General features: G+C 55.3%; 1 protein-coding gene across 1 annotated transcript in view; it reads right to left on the reverse strand.

The window, feature by feature from the left end:
* Positions 1-2,411: 2,411 nt before the first annotated feature.
* The window catches only part of LOC117089717 (SH3 domain and tetratricopeptide repeat-containing protein 1-like), a 32,087-nt gene continuing 13,657 nt past the window's right edge, over positions 2,412-20,841 (reverse strand). The window contains 12 exon segments of the mRNA XM_033221237.1: positions 2,412-3,005; positions 3,007-3,075; positions 5,724-5,863; positions 5,866-5,898; positions 6,958-7,114; positions 7,898-8,014; positions 9,949-10,096; positions 11,294-11,346; positions 11,348-11,475; positions 15,023-16,228; positions 16,231-16,680; positions 18,418-18,459. Coding sequence (XP_033077128.1) covers positions 2,514-3,005; positions 3,007-3,075; positions 5,724-5,863; positions 5,866-5,898; positions 6,958-7,114; positions 7,898-8,014; positions 9,949-10,096; positions 11,294-11,346; positions 11,348-11,475; positions 15,023-16,228; positions 16,231-16,680; positions 18,418-18,459 — 3,035 coding nt within the window. The 3' untranslated portion in view covers positions 2,412-2,513.

The following is a 20,841-nucleotide window of genomic DNA, read 5'->3' on the forward strand; positions in this document are numbered from 1 at the left end:
CCTATAACTTGGGATGCTGAGGCAGGTGGATCACCTGAGGTGAGAAGTTCGAGACCAGCCTGGTCCAACATGGCAAAACCCTGTCTCCACTAAAATACAAAAAATTAACTTGGCGTGGTGGCAGGTGCCTGTAATCCCGGCTACTAGGAAGGCTGAGGCAGGAGAATCGCTTGAACCCAGGAGATGGAGGTTGTAGTGAGCCAAGATCACGCCACTGCATTCCAGTTCGGCCAACAGAGCGAGACTCCATCTCAAAAAAAAAATAAGAAAAAAAAGAATGGCTGCTCCATAGGCAGAGTGGCCCCAAAGGCTGCTGGTTGCCCATTTTCATGATTATTTCTTGATCATACGCTAAAGAAGGGTTGGACTATTCATGAGTGTTCCAGGAAAGGGGTGGGCAATTCCCAGAACTGAGAGTTTCTGCCCTCCCTTCTGAGACCATGTAGGGAACCTCCAGATGTTGCCATGGCATCTGTAAACTGTCTTGGCGCTGGTTGGAGTGTCTTGTAGCAGCTAATACATTATAATTAGCACATAATGAGCTGTGAGGACAATCACAGGTCACGCTCATGGGCCATCTTGAGTTTGGTGGGCTTTGACGGGCTTCTTTACTGCAACCTGCTTTATCAGCAAGGTCTTTATGAGCTGTATCTTGTGCCGACCTCCTATCTCATCCTGTGACTAAGAATGCCTAGCCTCCTGGGAATGCGGCCCAGCAGGTCTCAGCCTCCCTTTACCCAGCCCCCATTCAAGATGGAGTCGCTCTGGCTCACATGCCTCTGACAAGTTGGCCTGGGTTGAGTGTTCCCTAGTGTGAGGTTGTTGGAGCTGTTCCTAGGAGTAAGAGGTATTGTCAGTAGGAAACAGGCCTCTGTTAGCCCTGGGGCTGGCACTCTGCCCCAGTATGTCGGCCTCATTTTAGTGGTGACAAAACTGGGGCTCAGAGACATCAACTCTCTCACCCCGAACACCCAGACTGTGCGTGGTGGGCTGGGGTTTGAATGTGGGGCTTGAAGACCCATCTCCTCTGGTCCCCCAATCTCTGCTGCCCAAGAGGAACAGGATCCCAGGATCCAGTCCCCTCATGGCACCAGCCAGGGTGGGTGGAGATGGGGAGGCACAGTTCCAAAGCCCCCCGGACTCTGAGGCAGGTTGGGGGTAGAGAGCAACCTGGACCTGCGGACCCCACCCCGAGAAGAGTGGCTGCATGCCCGGCCAAGCGGGCAGGAGATCTGTGTCCTCAGTAAACGTGACGGCGCTTCCCGCTCCTCCAGCCAGGCTGTGCTGTCTTCACGTTTCCAATCATGCAGCTCCTCTCCAATTCCCAAGCCCAACCCACAGAGACAGCGATCTGGGGTCCACGTGAGGTTTGTCAGCAGCTCTGACCCGCTGCTTCCCGCCAGCCCCGCGGCGGGTTCTGGGAAGCTCTCTGCTGCCCCCTGGTGGGGAAGGGCAGGGCTCTGGCTGCAAGCATGGGGTCCCAGAACCTCCTGGCTCTGTCACCTCTGCTGGGTGGAAAACCAACCCAGGACTGAAGCAGCAGATGGGTGCCTGATTCCTTATAATCAGAGCTCCACCCACTGGCAAGTCTCTTCTCTGGGCCTCAGTTTCCCCTTTCATTAAACGAGGGGCTTGGGGGATACCAAGGAGGGGTAACAGCTTAGGATGGCAGGTTTCTTCCGGGGAGATGAACATGTTTTGAAACTACATGGCGTGAGTGGTTGCACAGGACTGTGAATGCACAAATGCCACATTATTCGCGTTGAAATAGTTAATTGCATGCGATGTGAATGTCACCTCATTTAAAGTGTTTAAAAGAGGGGCCTGGGAGAGTGCAGTGTATGTGAGAATCACGTGGGACACCCACAGTCTCTGAATCTCGGTTTCCTTGCAGTAAACTGGCAAAGAGACTGTGTGAGCTGTGTTCCCTGGGGCCAAGAGATTCCAAGAAGGAAAACCTGGGATTCCAGGGACTGGGATGAGGGCCGGGGGCCGGAAGGTGAGGAGGCCTGTGGGAACGGCATAGGGGGCAGCCCAGATAAGGCTTTCAATACTGGGTAGCAGCGTCTACACAGGCGGAGATCCCTGCATCTCACTTCCCGCAGGGCTGACCGGTGGCCAGAGGTGGGACTGGCCAGGCTCGGCCCAGCCAAGTCTGGGAGCAGAGGACACTGAGGGATCCCCGGGTGTCACCCTCACTGGCCTGTGGCTCTCCTGACACCACAAGAGAGGTCCAGGAGCTGACCTTGGGTCCTAATGGGGGACACCTTCCTGGCAGCAAGCTGGCAGGGTGGTGTGGTGGTCAGCGTACTGGGCTCTGTCTCCGCCCCTACCTGCTGTGTGACGGTGGGTGAGACACCTAACCTCTCTGTGCCTCTGTTTCTTCAATAGCGAACAGGGGCACTAGCAGCCCCCACATGCGGGCACAGTAGCCTGAAGGATAAAGGCAAGGGCGGCACAAGACCTACAGCAAAAGCTCTGAGCAGGGAGAGCAGGGAGCTGCCCAGGGAGTTCTACCACCATCTCCCCTCTGGCCGCCAAGGAAACTGAGGCTTATGGTGACCTGGCCCAGGTCTGTTGGACTCAGGGTCCTTCTCATCCCCAAGATCAGAGGGCTGCCACCAGGGAAGGAGCTGGCCCCTAGACACAGCCCAGGAAGCACACAGGGAAGGATGCCCTGGGGACTTCAGTATGTTATTGCAAAAAAAAATTGCTATTTGAACCCTGCTTTCATGCCTCCATTTCCCAGAAAATGAGCCACGGGAGAGGCAGGAGACCATCCTCCTTGCACAAAACCCACTCCCTCGGATGCTGTCCTCAGTGAGGGTGGCTGGGGCCAACCAGGGGGCCCACCCGCAGAGTGGCAGAGGAGACAGGTTGACCCTGCAGACATTGAGCACTGTGGCAAAGGTCCTGGCCTTCTCATAGAAGAAGAGCGACTTCTTGTGGTCCAGGAGGAAGTTGTGGGAGATGGTGGCCGGCCGCGTGTAGGTCTTCAGCTGTGCCCTTCTTGTTGCCCAGGTCCATGGCGGCTGCCAGTGCCAGCTGGTAGTACCTGGCTGCATCAAACCGTTCCTGAAGGGGACAGGCCATGCTCAGCAAAAGGGGGACTTGGAGCCTGTCTTCCCAGAGGCTGTTCCTGTCTCCAGGTCATTCCACATGTCCAGCCAATGCTGGCTCACCCCATGAGTCCCGAAGCCTGTGACACTGCTGTGGTCTCAGCTGCAGGAGTTGGGGACAACCCTGAAACCCCTGGAAGCCTTCCTGACTATCCCTATGCTCCACTCACCTCAAGCCTCTTGCCCCAGTCCCATCCTCTCTGCAGGCAGTGGCTGCTTTCCCCATGGGCTGAGGTCAGGGCAGATCCTGCCTGCTCTGAGAGTTCCATGCAGGCTCTAAGCCACAGCAGGGGCACAGCGTTGAGTGACCCAGGCTCCCCTCTGGCCCCTGTCCATGCTGACCATTTCCATGCCCTCCACGGGCCAGGCCAGGTACAAAACCATCTCACAGTGTCCTCCCTGGCAATGTTCCCTGAAATATTGACTGAGAGCGACTCCCCAGACATCCACTCCCATTTTCAGTGCATCTTTGGCTCAAACTCACCATCCCTGGGTTGGGATGCTGCCTCCCAGACCTCCACCTTGACCCTCCCATCTCCCCCCTGGCTTCTCCCCAGGCGCCTCCTCCACATGGGGGACACCCAAGGGACCTCTCTAAGACCCAGGCCTGGCCTGTCCCTCTTTACCATCTCAAGATGGCTCCCAGGGCCAAGGCCCAAGTCCAAGATGCAGCAGTCCATTCCCTCACTGCCCCGCCCCACACATGGAGCAGGGGCGTGAGAAGACCCTGAGTCACTGCCGCTGCACATCCAATGCCCCCCCGGCCCAGCGAAACACTGGACTCTGTGCTGGGTACATGGTTGAGCCTAACATCCTTGCTCCCAGTCTGAGGGACCTGGGACTGAACGCTGACCACAAAGGTGGCCCGGGCTGTGGCAGAGGGAAGCCCAGGAGCCTGTGGGGGGCCCAGGACGCCCCTGACTCAGCGGGGGTGGGAGGCAAGGGCTTCCTGAAGGCGTGGCTGCATCCTAACTAAACAGGAAGGAGCCAGCCAAAGCATGTCTCTGCATGTGCGTGTTTGTGTGCCTGTGTCTGTGCATTTGTGTGTGCATTTCCATGTGCCTGTAGTGTGTGCAGCAGCTAGTGAGTGGCAGGCTGAGCCAGGACACACCTAATCCACCCTATTCCAGGGCTTACTCTCATGTGTAGACTAAAGGGGACCTCATTTTAGAGGCAATCGGCTAGGATGCCCATTTACCCCTGCCTCTCTGCCAGCCTTCCAGGCCCCATCCAGCCCAGCTTTCTCTCCCACTCCTCTGGGCCCCGGGTCCAGAGCCTCCTATACTAGGAGGAGGGTGTGGCCTTGGAAAGACAGCCGCCCCTGGGGAATTCCGAGGGGGCCTCCCTGTGGGAAGCTGGCCTGGGCTGACAGCATAGTCACATGAGGCCCAGAGGGCTGTGTATGGGAAGGAGGTGAAGGAGCCCTCTGCCCCTGACCCCAACCATGGACTTTGGCCTCTCAGGTACCACTTGGCCCTTTCATTTCTCTTGGGCAGGCGGAGTGGGCAGCAGGCTTGACCAAGAGAGAGAAAGGCCCACTTCTGGGAGGCCCGTCCCCTGGGTCCCAGGTGAGCCCCTGAGTTGTGAGCAGCGTCCCTCTGGGCCTGGCACCTCCCTGTCTGGCTGGGACTTGGGAGGCCACAGGGACCGCTTCTGACCACCAGGTGTCGCCAGAACTGGGCGGGGGCCTCCCGGACAGCCCCAGGCCTGTGGTGAGGGATACGGGGCGGGGTCTTAGGGCTGCCCCAGCTCCTCATGTTGTTCTAAGGCCAAGATCTTGGTTCCTGGACTGGAGTGCCCTGGCCCCTCAGCCCATAAGGAGTACTGACGCGGTGCCAGTGCGATGCTGAGGAGGGGCGGGTGCCTGCTGGGCAGAGGGGTGGAGACACCCCAGGTCTGAGTCTGCCAGTCCCAGCTCTCCACCCCTGCAGGGCTGGTGGCAGAGAGAGCACAGCACCTCCCCTCGAGATAGACCGACTCAGCAAGGTCTCAACCTGGCTGGCTGGGGCCCCGCCCCACTGCACCTGCCGTGAGCTGGGGTTCCCCTGTCTGTGAAGCAGATGGTAAAACATGGGTCCCACCCCACCCTTCCTGGGTGATGTGAAGATTCAAGGTGTCTCAGGACTCCAGGAAGGAGTTGCTCAGTGCAGGCTGGCACCCTGGGCAGGCTTCCTAGAGGAGGCACTGGGATTTGGGTTGGATCTTGCAATGTGGATTCAATGTGAGGATGATGCCATCCTCCAAAATGTCCTCCTCCCGACCCTGTTTTCTTTCTTAAATGCAACTTGACACTTGACAAGACCCAGTTTGGTGTCACCTCCTCCAGGAGGGCCCCCCTGACTACAATCCCCCTTCTTTACCCAGAAGCCACCATTGCCCGCTCATGTGTCAGCCTCCCAGGCTGAGACTGAGTTCTTGAGGGTGGGGCCTGGCCAGCTTGGGAGCTGGATTGTATCTGTGAACCTTGCTGGTTTCTCCAGCCGCGTGCAGAGCTCCAGGGAAGCCACTCCTAAGGAAGGCTGGAACCCAGGCCCCTGGGGTCTGGGTGGAGATCCCACTCCAAGGGGGCTGGAAACACCCCGAGCCCTGCCCCTCCCCACCGACCTTCAGGTCATAGAATATGATGTCACCGAGCACCAGGTACACCTTCACGTAGTAGAGGGTCTCCTCGTCAAACTCCAGCGGTGAGTTGCAGAGCTATAGGGCGTTGAGGTAGAAGTGCTCTGCCAGCTTGCCATGGCCCAGCGGTGGTAGGCCACGTGCTCATTCAGCCGGTCCCCTGGGGTGCAGGCCAAAGGGGCAGATGTGAGGACGTGGCTCCCTGGGGCAGTCAGGGCACAGGCCCCTCAGGAGCAGGTATGTAGAGCCCGGGCAGCACCTGGCTTGCCTCCAGGCACCTGCGGTCACCTGGGCAGCTCTGGCCAGTCCCTTCCGGGTTCCCAGACTCACTTTCCCATCTGTAAAGCAGAACTAATAAGGCCTGCCCCTGTCTACTGTGAGGCTTTGGCAAAGTCGGGCTTGGATGGCCCAGCTCTGTGCCTACACATAGCCGCCTGCCTTTGTTCACTGGTTTTAACCAGGGGAGCCCAAAAGCCATGCAGTCCAGGTGCTCCCGGGCACCCCGGCTCCATGCAACCCACAGACGTGACATCCGACTCCTCCTGGGTGTGTCACGATCAGAGCCCCTTACCTTGGGGAGTCACCACATGCCTGAGCTCCAGGTCCCCCCACAGATGTACAAACCCACCTAGGCTGTCTCTGATGTCCTCCCCTTTTCAGGGCGAGTGCTGTGGAGCCTGCATTCAATGCATTCCCACACAGCTGCACACCTACTGTGTACTGCGCCCCAAGGCACAAGGCATTGGGGCATGTGGCCCGCCCAGGGTTCCCTGTCTCTGGAGGAGGACAGACAATCCTGGCACAGCACCAGGGGATGCCCGGCCTTAAGGGGCAGGCTGCTGGAAGGGGAACTGGGATTTCATCAGCCAGAGAGTTGTGTGGTTGATGAGGGTGGGAAGGGCACAAGACAAAGGGAATGTGCCACTCAGCCTGGCACATACAGGGACCGAGATGCCTGGCATGTCTGGAAGGCAGAGGGCACACTGGGTGGCCCTTGTGGTCAGCAGCGGGAAGAGACAGAGGAAGCAGAGCTCAGCACTGCTTGAGAGACCTCGGGCTGTGCCGCACGGCCGGACGGGGAAGCCAGCTGGGCAGATCTGCCTGCCTGGACAGGAGACCAGGAAAATCCAGCAGCTGTTTCAGCTACTGCCCTACAGACGTGGAGTCTGGGCTCTGGCAAAGTGTGGATCCTGGTAGGACGGGGGCTCAGGGGACTTACCCAGAGTGATGCTGAGTGCTAGGGCCATGTGGGCAACCTCCAAGCCCTCCTGAGGCTCCTCCAGCGTGGCCAGCAGTGCCACCAGCTTGTTGCACAGCTGCAGCTGCAGCTCCGCCTTGCGGTTGCCCATAGTCACTGCCAGGGGCAGGGCCCGGTCCTACCACACAGGCAGGTGGGGTCAGGCTTCCCGCAGCACCCACCTTGCCCAGCGCCTTCCTCAGAGCTCAAACATGTGCTTGGAGCATCCCACGCCCCAGTTACCCCTGCACCTCCTTCACGTCCGCAGAGCTCTGGGATAACGCATGGTTCAGACACCCAAGTTGGGGGTTGAGAGTCACCTGAGGCCCATCTAGCTACACCCGGCAGCCTCAGACCAGCCTCTCCCACCTGGGCACCGGGGGTCTGACTAGGGGGAGCCAGCACTCCTCTCTGCTTTAAAAACACCACATTTATCTGTGCCCAGGGCTGAGCCACACCGTGAGCTCAGAGGAAGGGAGAAGCCGTCCCCGCTTCGGGGTGCAGGCAGACTTGGGCCCTGGCCCTACCCCTGACATGCTGTGTGTCCCTTGACATGTCCCTGTGCTTCTCTGAGCCTCAGCTTCCTCATCTGGAAGATGGGGACAGGACTTCCCACTCATGGTTGCTTGAGATCATCAGGTGCAAGGGTAGAGCCACTGTCATGTCCAGACCCGAGCGTTTGTCCTGGGCAGGGGGCACAGTCAATATCATTCTCGGTGAGACCACTAGGCAAGGATAGGGCCATTGCCACATCCAGGCCCCAAGCTTTTGTCCCGGGCAGGGGCACAGTCAATATCATTCCCGGTGAGACCACTGGGAAACTAAGCATGTGCATGGGAGGCCTCTGCCCTGCCACACCTGTGCCTCAGCCCTCCAGGTGACCCCCTGAGGCCCACATACATCAGCCTACAGGCCAGCTCACCCGGTAGAAGGACACGGCTTTCTCCCGCTCCCAGGCCTCGTTGAAGATGTCTCCAGCTGCCTCAAACGGCTCCAGCCCCAGGTTGGAGTCACCTGTGTGGACCACATTCTGTGCCACCTGAAAGGAGCAGAAGTTCCCTCAAGACCCACACCTGGCGAGGTGGCCACACCCACCTTCGCCAGCCTCCTTTCTCTCACACACTGCAGGTACACCTGAGCATTTTTCAGACCTGTGTATTAGGGCTGCCCCACCACTGGCATGAGGACAATGAACTGATGCACTTGAGTGCCAGGAGGTGACTGAGCAGCTGCAGCCCAGGAGCCCGACACCTGTGAATCCTACCACCAGGGATAGCCCTAGCCCACCCCCCTGCACTCAAACAGTCTCCGTGGCCCCAGATTGTGGGAGCCCATCACCTGGTTCCTTTCTGCGTTGCCACATCCCTGCCGCAGCTCGGGCTGCACATCAACAGTGTTGTGGGTGGGCCTGGTCCCCTCTTGGCCATGAGCTCTTGATCCTTCTCCTCAGCTCAAGGAGGTATGCAGCAGGTGCTCAATAATGAAAGTTTCACCAGGCTCATGGGCTTCACAATTTGTTCCAGATCACACTGTGTTTGGGAAAGCCTCTGAAAACAGCCGCTATGATAGATTCATTTTGTAAGGAGATGTGTCACGTGTCGCTTGGAGCACGTTCTTCTGTGTGTTAACTGAGTGGTCACATTCTTTGAGCATGAGCTGTATACCAGCAGGTGCTAGGCACTGTGAGGGGCCATGCCTCTGCCTCAGGGAGAAGATGCTGGCCACTGGGGGAGGATGTGAGGGAACCAGTTGGTGGGAGGGAAAAGGCATACAACAGGTGCTCAGCAGTAGCTTAGGAATGAGTGGATGGATGAATGGATGAGCAGATGTGTAGACACATGGATGGATGGGTGTGTGGTTGGAATGATGTATGTCTGTATGTATGGGTGGGTAGATTATGGATGGGTGGAGGGTAGATGATGTATGTACATATGGATGGATAGATGGTGGATAGACTAATGTATGGATAAACAAATGGACAGATAGATGAATGGAGGGATGGATTAATAGGTGGATGAATGGACGGATGGAAGGATGAACAGGAGGTGAGTGGATGGATAATGGAAAGATGGATGGATATATGGATGGATGGATGAATGATGGATGGGAGGAGGAACAGATGAATGGATGGATGATGGATGAATGGATAAATGGATGAACAGGTGAATGGATGGATGATGGAAGGATGAATGGACCGATGGATGGAAGAGCAGGTGAATGGATGGATAGACGGGTGAATGGATGGATGATAAAAGGATGGATAAGTGGGTGGATGGAGACATGGACGGATGAATGGAAGGAGGAACAGGTGAATGGATGGATGGATAGATGATGGATGGAAGGATGAACAGGAGGTGAGTGGATGGATGATGGGAGGATGGATAGATATATGGATGGATGGATGAATGATGGAAGGATGAACAGGTGAATGGATGGATGAATGAATGAATGGACGGACGAACAGGTGGATGGTGGCTGAATGGATGATGATGGATGGAAGGATGGATGATAAAAGGATGGATGGATGGATGATGGATGCATGGAAGAATGAACAGGTGAATGGATGATGAAAGAATGGGTGGATGGACAGGTGAATGGATGGATCATGGATGGAAGATGGTTGGATGAACAGCTGAATGGCTGGATAATGGAAGGATGGATGGATGGATGGACAAACCGGTGAATGGATGGATGAAGAGGTGACCAGATGAATGATGGATGGATAATGGATGGATAGAAGGATGAACAGTTGGATGGATGGACGAACAGGTGAATGGATGGATGATGGATGGAAGGACCCACAGGTGTATGGGAAGATGATGGAAGGATGGATGAATGGATAATGGATGGATTGATGGAAGGATGAATGGATGGATAGACGGGTGAATAGACGGATGATAAAAGGATTGATGGATGGATGGATGGACAGAGAGTGAACAGCACCGGAGCCCTCCTGCATCCCTTGCCACTCACCTGGATGCACAGGTCCACCAGCTCACTCTGCCGCAGGATGTAGTAGATCTTCCCTGCTTGCAGCCAGGCATGCACCTCCTCTTTCTTCTGGAGGTCAATGAAAATCCCCAGACTTCGTTTGGTGTAGTCCAGAGTGGATCTGTAGGCCCTGGAATCAGACACAGGTGTCAGAACAAGGGCTCTCATCCTCCTGGAACCAGTCTGCCTCCTCCTGTGGGTCTGGTGACAGATGAATCTGGCATATGGGAACTGTGAACGGCCCTCTTGTGTGTGCAGTGTTCTGCCCTTCCCAGGCTGCTGGGAGAGCCAGGGTGAACACACATGGCATGGAAAAGATGAAGGACATCCTTCTGAGGGAATCGAACATCATGCTGCCCTGTGGCAGGAGGAGTGTGCTAGTCCATCTCCCCTGCCTCCCAGACATGGCCTGTGTCTTCTCCAGATGCACCAGGAGCCGTTAGTGTTCAGAGGCTATCTAGGCCGATGGTTCTCAAGGTGTGCAGGCATCACAGTCACTCGGAGCCCTGTCTGTATAGCTTGCTGGCCCTGCCCCCAGAGCTTCCGGCTCCACAGGCCTGGGGCAGGCCCCAGAACTCCCACTTGCCACAAGCTCCTAGGTGATATAGATGTTGCTCTGCTGGTCCAGGGACTACACTTTGAGAAGCATGGCTCTAGCACACTGGCCCATTTTCCTTCTGTGAACCTGAGGCCAAGACTGGAGCCAGTCTCCCGGGTCCCCATGGAATCTGGCTCCTTCCCTGCTCTCTCAGTAAGTCCGACACTCGAGGGGCTGTGACTGCAGCAATGTCACCAGGCCCTGTGGGTGGGGTGGCCACGGCCATGGTTACCCCACCAGGTCAGGATGCTCGGGGGAAGCCGAGTGGGCCACATATGGGACGTGAGACCTTGAAACCCTGCCCCCGGGAAGCAGGTGACACAATTGGCTCTGTCTTCTGTGGGAGAGAAGCCACAGGTGGCTGCTGTGGTCACATTTAAGGGGACAGATGAAAGCCAGGAGTGAAGACTCGGGGCAGGCAGAGGTCAGATGACAAAAGCCACCATAGTAGGAAGAACAGCCCAGAGTGCATGTACTGCCTCTGCTGGGGTTGAGATGACCTTTGACCCAACAAGGGAGGCTCAAGCTGGGACTCACGAGCCAGCAGCAGCCCTAGGACGACCCCAGACCCACCAGCTCAAAGCATCTGATGCCAAGGAACCAAATGATCCAAAGGAAAGGGGCTGATGGGGCCCTGGGCCAGCTTCCCTGTGCCCCCTCCCACCTGCCCTGCCCCCTCAACCCCCTTGCCCCCCTCCACACCCCCACCACTGCAAAGCCAGCCCTCACCGCTCGGTGCCCAGGGACAGGTAGAGCTGACTGGTGGTCTCCAGGAGCTGCCCCCTCCAGCACCTTGTCGGTCACCTTGTGGGCCAAGGAGAACTGGAACTCGTGGTAGATGACACACTGGGCCTCGCTGGGCATGACGACGCTGTAGAAGTAGCACAGCCACTGGACGGCCCGCAGCTGGCCTGGGCAGAAGACAAAATGGAAGACGTCAGCCTCCCAGCATCGAAGAGAGGCTGGCTGGGCTCGGAGGCCCCTGTGCTGTGCTTGTCTCTTGCACACCTCTGTGAACCTGGGCCCCATAGGCGGGGAGCCTGAGCTCAGAAAGGCCATGTACCTGTACAAGGGCAGACAACGAGCACACCATGACATGGGCCCAGCTTGGTGCAGATGCTCATAGTAGAGGCCAGCCTTCTTTACAACTCCCAGGGCCGAGGTCCTGGCCAGGCTCGGCCCCTGCACCAGGTCATCTATTTCTGCTTCACAAAGTCCCTCTGGCGAGGACCAGGGCCGCCTTCAGCCTGAGCTGATGAGGCCAGGGGCACAAGTAGCCCCTGTCGCAGATGGAACCCTGAGAGAGCAAAGCCAAGCGTCATGTCTGCCACACATGGCATCATGTTGGGGGAAAGGGGTTCAAAGCGCCAGCCTCTGGTGTTCCCACACATGCTTCTGTCATGCAACCAGGCTCCAAAACCATAGGCTCACTGGCCTCTCCCAAAGCCACGGTGCTGGGAACAGTGGAAAGCTTCTGATTTCCTAGTGTCAGAAACATTCCGAAGATTAACACCGGAAACCAGGTATGCCGAATGGACATCTGTTACACACGCCCCCCCAACGACAGCTGAATACACAGTCCTCTCGAGCGCCCATGGGACATCCCAATGACAGACCATGTGCCAGGCCACAAAACGAGCCTCAGTGAATGGAGAAGGACTGAGACCAAAGCAGAGGTGTTCTTCAGCTGTACTGGCACAAAACTGGAAATCAAGAGTGAAGGAAAGTGGGAAATTCAAAAATATGTGGAAATTACACACTCCTAAACAACCAGTGAGTCAAAGAAGAGACCATCAGGGAAACTGAAAACTAATTTGAGAAGAATGCAAACAAATGCACAGCCCGGGCCAGCACGGTGGCTCACGCCTGTCATCCCAGCACTGTGGGAGGCCGAGGCAGGAGGATCGCTTGAGTCCACGAGTTTGAGATCAGTCTGGGAAAAATGGTGAAACCTCATCTCTATAAAAAAAATACAAAAATTAGCCGGGTGTGGTGGTGCACATCTGTAATCCAGCTACTCGGGAAGCTGAGGCATGAGAATGGCTTGAACCTGGGTAGAAGTTGCAGTGAGCCAAGATTGCAGCACTGCACCCCAGCCTGGGCAATGGAGCAAAACCTAAAAAAAAAACCAAAAAACACAGCGTATCAAAAACTCCAAGATGCAGCTAAGGCAGTGCTGAAAGGGAAATTTATAACTGTAAATGTCTACATTCAAAGAAAGAAGAAAAATCTCAAATCAAAAACCTAACCTTCCACCTTGAGAAACTAGAAAATGAACTAAACCCAAAGTGAATAAAAGGAAGAAAATAATAAACGTGAGAGTGGAAATGGGAAGTAAAAATACAGAGAATGGAAAAACAAAAGAGATAGTCAACAGAACCAAAAGTGGATTTTTTGAAAATAATAACAAAATTGACAAGTCTTTCACCAGACTGACCAAGAAAAGAAAGATGGGACACAAATGACTAAAATCAGAGACTGAGCACCATGGCTCACGCCTGTCATCCCAGTGCTTTGTGAGGCCGAGGTGAAAGGATCGCTGAAGCCAGCATTCAAGACCAGCATGGGGGAACATGATGAGACCCCATCTCTAATAAAAATAAATAAATAAACAATTACAAACCCAAGTTTCTAAAATCAGAAATGAAAGAGGAAACATTATTGCCGACCTGACAGAAATAAAAGGATTCCATGAAAACACTACGAACAATTGTACACCAACAAATCAGACCATCTAGACACAACAGCCAAACTCCTAGAAAGAAACTACCGAAAGTGACTCAAAAATGACCCCAACTAAGCATGTGGGGTATCAACCCCACCCTCGGTCTCCTCGACCGTTCAGCGCAGGGTGGGGAGACAGGGACGCATGATCTCTATTCCCTGGCCTGCATTTCCAAGTTTGAATCCCCCAGCACCCTGGGGAGGGCCTCGTAGGAGGAGGTGCCACAGGCTATTGTGCCAGGAGCCACCGGAGGCTGCAGTGGGGGCTGGGGCGCTGGGCTCCTGGAGGGTCTCCTTCCAGTCAGAGAATGCCCCTGGGGAAGAAGCCTAGGTATGAACCCCCCACCCCTCCTTGGGCAGATGTGTGGGACCGGGGCCCCTTCACATGGTCCTTTCCAAAATCTCATCCCTCCTAGGGCCAGGAGTGGGTGCCAGGCCTGTGCTGGGAAATGGGCAGATTTGGCCACAGCCCCTGGGGCTCTGGTCCAGGCCACAGGAGGCACCTCTGAGTGGTCTCACTGTGCCATGACAAAGCGCTGCAAGGCAGAGGGGACTCAACAGTATCCCTTGTCTCAGCCATTTCCCTGGACTCAACTTCCTCATCTATTCTCTGTGGCCTAGATTTCGGACAGCCCTGCCCACCTACTGTCCGTTTACTGCTCAGTGTGCAGTGACTGTTCGACAGCACTCCATGGCTCCCCAGTGCTCTTGGGGAAAAGGCCAAGCCACAGCCTGAGGCCCCAGGCCCTGCTTAGCTCTCCAGAAGAGCTTCTCACCATCCAGCACCCAACCCACCCACTCCCAACTCTGCACCTCCCTGTATGAGCCCTGCTCACTCACCCCCGCTCATACCCCACTTATCCCCGCTGACACTCCCGCTCACTCACCCCCACTCACTCACCCCTGCTCACACCCCACTCATCCCCGCTCACACTCCCGCTCACTCACCCCCGCTCACAACCCACTCATCCTCGCTCACTCACCCCTACTTGCCCATCCCTGGGCCTTCACACAGGCTACACCTCCAGCCCCTCCCCCACCACCAGCCCCTCATCCACACCTATTACTTGACTAAATCCTCTCAACCCTCTGGTCCCAGACTAAAGAGGCTTCCCTAACCCAGGGCCAAGTGCTGCCCTGCCATCACGCCACTCACCCTTTTGTGGCTTCTCTGGCCTGAAGCTCACGTTCCCACGCTCAGCACCTGCTTCCCGAGGGCCCCACAAGCTCCAATTTTGGGTGGGGCCTGGCACACTCTGCACAAGCTGCTTTTGCATGAACTGCTCTGTGGCTTTGGGCAATCACCCGCCCCTGTGTCCTCTGTGAAGTGGGATGACAGGTGCGCAGGGCTGCCGAGATACCAAGCAGATAACACGGGCACAAGAACTGCCATTCAGGGCCTGGCTCATGGAGGGGCCCCAAGTCCCAGCTCAGCAGAGCCTGCCTTGATCCCAGGGTTATGGCCAGGGATTTCCAGCACACAGGACTTTCCGTGCTCAAGGCAGGATGGTCCCTGAGCAAACCGGAAAGAGCTGGCTGCCCCAGTAGGGCACAGAGGGCCTGGCCCTGCATGGGAACTGCCTGTCTCCAGGGCGCTTGCCAACATCTGCTGCTGGCCATGACTCAGCACTTTCGATGGTGGAAAAACCACCACTTGTTTCCGAATCACAAACCCCAGGTGTGCCCTGACCCGAGTGGCCCCAGAAGGCGCACAGGAGGAACTAGGGCACTCACTGTCCACGTGGTCCATCTCCACGGCCACCAGAAGGGCCCACTCACAGTAGCCCTTGCACTGCTGGGCCGGGCCCTGGCAGGTGCAGAGGTGACCCAGCTGCAGGAGTACATGGGTGAAGTCCCAGCCACACTCCAAACAGGGAAGCCTCGAGAACAGACGCACGGCCTCCAGAAGGTAGTGCTGGGCCAGCCTGCTGGCACCCGCGTGCAGACACAGGGTCCCGAAGTTGGCCAGCATCACTACCTGGTTCCTCCGCTGGCCCAGGTCCCAAACCACCCATAGGGCGCAGTGTTAGCCCTCGGCTGCCTGCCTCTTCCGGCCTGTCCTCTTCAGAGCCACGGCCACCATGTTGGCAATCACACCTTCCTGGTGCTCGCTGGCCACCACTGCATCCTGGACAGACTGCAGGATGTTCAAGGCCACCAGGCTCTGCCCATGAAGCACGTGCAGCCAGGCCAGGGCCACCAGGGTGTCCACTATGGCACAGACTCCGGCAACAGCACTGGCTTCCACTGCCTGCGTCATGAAGGTGATGGCCGGGCCGTGGTAGCCATGGTGGCTGTACGGCTGGGCCAGGCTGTCGTGGAGAAGGCCACGCAGAGCCTGGCCTGTGCCCAGGGTTAGGGAGGCCAGCGCTCGCCTGAGGTAGTGGGAAGTCTGGGTGGGGAGGCTGTGGGGCTGGAGGGCGTTCTGGAGCACCAGGTTCACACTCCTCAGCGAGCTGGCCAGCGAGTCCTGTGTCCTCAACGAGGCCACCTTGACACAGCTCAGCACCAGGTGGGGCAGGCACTTGTGGCTATAGATGTCAGCCAGGAGCAGGGAGCAGTCTGAGAGCCACGCAGCCTCTGGGGCTCCCGAGTCCCTGTGCAAAAGCAACAGCCACTCTAGGAAGGACAGGGCCTCCTCGGGCTGCTTGAGGTGCACGTGGTGCCTGGCCAGCAGGAAGCAGGCCTGGGCCTCAGCCTGCAGGCTCTGGCCACCCACCGCCCACTGCAGCGCCAGCTGCAGGAGCTCCCCATCCGCCTCGGTGCTGCAGATGTGGCCGGGCGTCCCCAGGAGCAGGGCCATGGCTTTGGGAACCACCTGTGTAGAGCTCTCCCGGTTCTGCTTCCGGTAAATGCTGGTCAGGTTGGCGTACACAGCCACCACCTGGAACAGGTCCCCGAAGCTGCCGTCCAGGGTCCCCAGTGTTTCCTCAAAGTACACTTGGCCTGGGACAGCTTGAGCCTCCTGCAGCACAGCCGCCCTAGGAGGAAGCAGAGCCTGGCCAGGACCATGAGGAGGCCAGCTTTCTTGGCCGCCCCTTGGGCCTGTGCCAGGCACCCAGTCAGCTCCTCATCGCTAAAGCTGCAGAACATGCCGCTCAGCCATGGCAGCGCCACGTTGTACAGGCCACGGAAGCTGGCCTTGTATCCGGAGGTGTTCAGGAACAGCAGCCGTGAGATCAGGGCCTCTGGATCCTCCCAGTCGTCTTCAGCTTCCAAGCAGAAGGAGGGCTCCTCGGGGTCCTGCAAGCTCATGTTGCTGGAGGCCGCACAGAGACCCCAGGACGCTGGCTCCTGGGGGCAGCCTGGGCAGGCCTTGCATTGTTCCAGAACATTCCTCACCTTCGGAAAGGTCTCCTGTGGCTCCAGGCCCAGGCAAGGTGGAGATATTTCTGCAAGTCGCAAAAATACCTAGACAGATTAGAGTCCAGCAGTGAGTTCTTGGTCCACTGGGGGCAGGGTCCCCACATCCCCGCCCTCTGTGTCCCTGGTGCAGCTTGCCATGAGCCCTTGAGAATTATGTGCAATGCAAACCCGGGGCCTGGAGCACGTAGGAACTCCGGCACTATGGGGACAGAGAGAACACGCAGGCCCGTGGCCCGACTCTCCTACGAAATCACCCTCCTGTCCTGCTTTGTCGCCCACCTGACAGCATGGTTTGAGGAGACTATGTCAGCTCAGCGATCCCTCAGAGATGCCTTTCCCTTTAGAAAGAATCAAAGCCTTCTAACTGGACCCATGTGTATGCAGCACCACAACTACAAATGTCACTTCTGTCAGCATATGGGCCCCCCGTGGGGTACAGGAATCCATGAAATCCTCAACAGCCAATCAGAGCTATTGATCAGCTCAAAAGCTGCTATGCAAAATTGGTAAAGCCACCGACGGCACAGGACAGGGGTGTTGTACCCAGGTACCAAGCTCCGTGCAGGGAAACGGACCATCCCTGCAGGAAGGATGGGAAAGCTTCCAGGCCCCTGTGGCCACCTTCACCTTGGATGGTCTGAAAACCTGAAGCCCACAGTTCCTAAAGGGTTAACAAAGGCCAGACTGCTGAAGCAGTCCACTGGCACCTGCTGTCTTTGGTGGATTCCTAGCCAAAGCCCCCTCCCAGAGGTAAGCAAATGAGCGCATTTCCTGTTGGAAAACTGGGATGAAAAGAGGCATTACAGGGAAGGAAAAAACTAGATTTAAACAGACTCTCTTTTTCAAGCTCACATGTAAAAGCTATTTTCAATACAAACTGTCTCCTTATTCATCTGTAAAGCCTTGGAATAAAAAAATTAATAAATATGATTTAGAGGCAGATGTCTGACTTGACTTCACTAGATTAGCTAAGAAATCTCCCCCATCCGGCAGAGGCACACAGCCCCTCCCAGCCACTACCCTGGCCTCTGGGGCAGCTGGAGAGCCACGTGCCTTTGCTCCAGGGACTTTGGCAGAGGGTGGAACCACCCCTCCCCGAGGCTAAACCTACTACAGCCTTCCCTTCCCCACTGGCTTCCCAGGCCTCCTCTGGGACCTTGTGCCTGCATCCCAAATGTACTGGGATGGATCTCATTCCCAGGGAACTTCCAAGGGTCCTTGGTGCGTCCACATCACCAGGCTGACCACATGCGGACCCTGTGTGAGGGGAAGAGACAGAGCCCCAGAGCGGAGACGGGAGGGCCTCCCTGAATCAGCCCCTCAGGAAAGAGCAGACCCTTCAGGGACCTCAGCTGAGGCCCCTGCAACCTAAGGCTCTGAATTCTGCTACCCGCTGAGGGCAGTGTGGCCTCCCATCTCTGAGGCAGAGCACAGGGTGAACTGCAGCTTCTCCAGGTCATGAGAAAGGAACCCACAGCTCCATGTGGGCCCCAGCAGTGGAAAGGATGTCCCATCTCAGTTGGGGACCAGGTGGGGGCCAGCATGTTCATTGGAAGAAGTGTGGGACCCCACAGCCTCCAGTGTCAGAGTAGACGAGAGGTTCAGGCCCACCTCAGTCAACGTCCCCCAAGCCCCCAGCCCGCACCACAGAGGGGTGACAGCTGCATCCAATGCCCACCGTACTCAGCTCTGTCACCTCCCCCGGCGTTACCCCAAGGCCCAGCTCATAACCAGAGGAAGCCTGAGCCACCTGCAAAACCCACCTTGTTCCTGTGGCTGCTCAGTCTCAGCTTCCTCTACTGAGTCTGGCAAGGGAGAAAAGAGAAGCAATCAACACCCCCAGCCAGCACCTCTGGTCCCATGTCAGGTTGAGCTGGGTGTCGGTGTTGCAGGGTGAGAGCATTGCAGGGTGCAGGGGTTGAAAGTCATATCATCCTCTTCCCTCCTGGATCATGGGAACAACATCACTGGGGGGTGTACACTTTCTGCAATATTGGGAGTAATATCGTCTTCTGTGCCTTGGAATATTAAGGACAATATCATGGGGGGGCGTGTACATCTTCTGCAATATTGGAATAATATTATCCCCTCTCCCCCTGCATACTAGGAAAGATATCAGAGTGGGTGTTCACCTCCTGTGATACGGGGATTAATACCATCTTCTCCCCTTCCGGATACCGGGAAGAGTATCACATGGGGGTGTACAGTGTCTGCGATACTGGGAGTAATATCAACCTCTCAGCCTTGGAATATTAAGAAGAATATCACAGGGTGGATGTACACCCCCTGCCATATTGGGAGTAATATCAGCCTCTCCTCTCCATGGATATTAGGAACAATATCCCAGGCTGGATGTACGCCTCCTGCTCTATGGGGTGTCATATCCTTTCCAGGATACTCATAACAATATCACAGGGCGGGTGAACACAGCCTGTGATACTGGAACTATTACCATCCTCTCCCTCTCCGGATACTAGGAACCATATCACAGAAGAGCTGTATCCTCCCTGCAATATTGGGAGTAATATCATATGCTTCTTCCATGAATATTAGGAGCAATATCACCGGGTGGCTGTCCGTTCATTGCTATGTTGGGAGTCATGTCATACTCTACCCCCTGGATATTAGGATCAGTGTCACAGCGTGAGTGTACACCTACTGCGATATTAAAACTAAGATCATGTCCTCTGTCCCTGGATATTAGGAACAACATCACAGGTAGGTGTACACCCCCTGCGGTATTAGCAGCAATAATATGATTAATTAGTAAACATCAATGATCGATTTTAATAATTATCAGGCCGGTCTCGAACTCTTGACCTCAGGTGATCTGCCTGCCTCAGCCTCCCAAAGTGCTGGAATTACAGGCGTGAGCCACCGTGTCCGGCCAACACTTCTTAACATCTCTTTTTGGACCTCAAATTTAGCATGCCCAAAATGCACTCTTGATTCCCCCTGCTATAACCCACTCCTCCCATAATCTTCCCCATCCCAATAACAGCATCTCTAGTCTTCCAGTTACTCAGTCCAAAATCCTTCACATCATCCTTAAAACTTCTTTTTCTCTCTCGTCATCCAACCCATTTAAACTCTCCTTTCAAAATATATGCCAGACCTAACCACTTCTCACCTTCCTCATCATTTCCAACCAGGTCCAGCCCTCATCATAGCGCTCTGGGTTACTGCAAAAGCCTCCCAATCGCCAGGCACAGTGGCTCATGCCTGTAATCCCAAGCACTTTGGTAGGCTAAGGCAGGTGGATCATCAGACGTCAGGAGTTCAAGACCAGCCTGGCCAACGTGGTGAAACCCCTCTACTAAAAATACAAAAAATTAGCCGAGCATGGTGGTGGGTGCCTGTAATCCCAGCTTTTCAGGAGGCTGAAGCAGGAGAATCATTTGAACTCAGAAGGCAGAGGTTAGAGTGAGCCGAGATCGTGCCATTGCACTGCAGCCTGGGTGACAAGAGTGAAACTCCATCTCAGAAGATTAAAAAAAAAAGCCTCCAAACCCACCTCTCTCCTTCTGCCTTTCACCCTGCCCTGCATTCTACCTTCCACTCTCAAACATTTCAGAAAAAAAAAAATTATATCTACAGAGAGAGAAAAAGAAAGTACAAATGGAGTCAAATGTTTGGGGAACCTGAGGGAAGACCATACGGGAATTCTCTGTACTATTTTTGCAACTTTTCCATAAGTCTGGATTATTTTGAATTCAAGAGTTAAACAAAGGAGGAAAAAAAAAAAACTATCTCCCTTTGTGAATCCATCCTGTCTTTCCCCTGGCAACCTAAGGACGCTCTCAACTAAGCACATCTATTTTTTCATGAACCCTAAAAGAACCCTTGCCTAGTTTTGACTTTCTGTGCTTGGCAGAAGTGTGTGTGTGTGTGTGTGTGTGTGTGTGTGTGTGTATGTATTTCATATATATGTGTGTGTGTTGTGTGTATATATAGAGAGGAAGAAATATATATGTGTGTATATATATAAATATATATTGTATATTTACAATGGTAATATATATATGTGTGTGTGTGGTGTGTGTGTGTGTGTGTGTATGTATTTCATATATATGTGTGTGTGTTGTGTGTATATATAGAGAGGAGAAATATATATGTGTGTATATATAAATATATATTGTATATTTATAATGGTAATATATATATGTGTGTGTGTGTGTGTGTACATA

Source organism: Trachypithecus francoisi, unplaced genomic scaffold (genome assembly GCF_009764315.1).
Source record: "Trachypithecus francoisi isolate TF-2019V2 unplaced genomic scaffold, Tfra_2.0 Contig00881, whole genome shotgun sequence".
NCBI classification, from domain to species: domain Eukaryota; kingdom Metazoa; phylum Chordata; class Mammalia; order Primates; family Cercopithecidae; genus Trachypithecus; species Trachypithecus francoisi.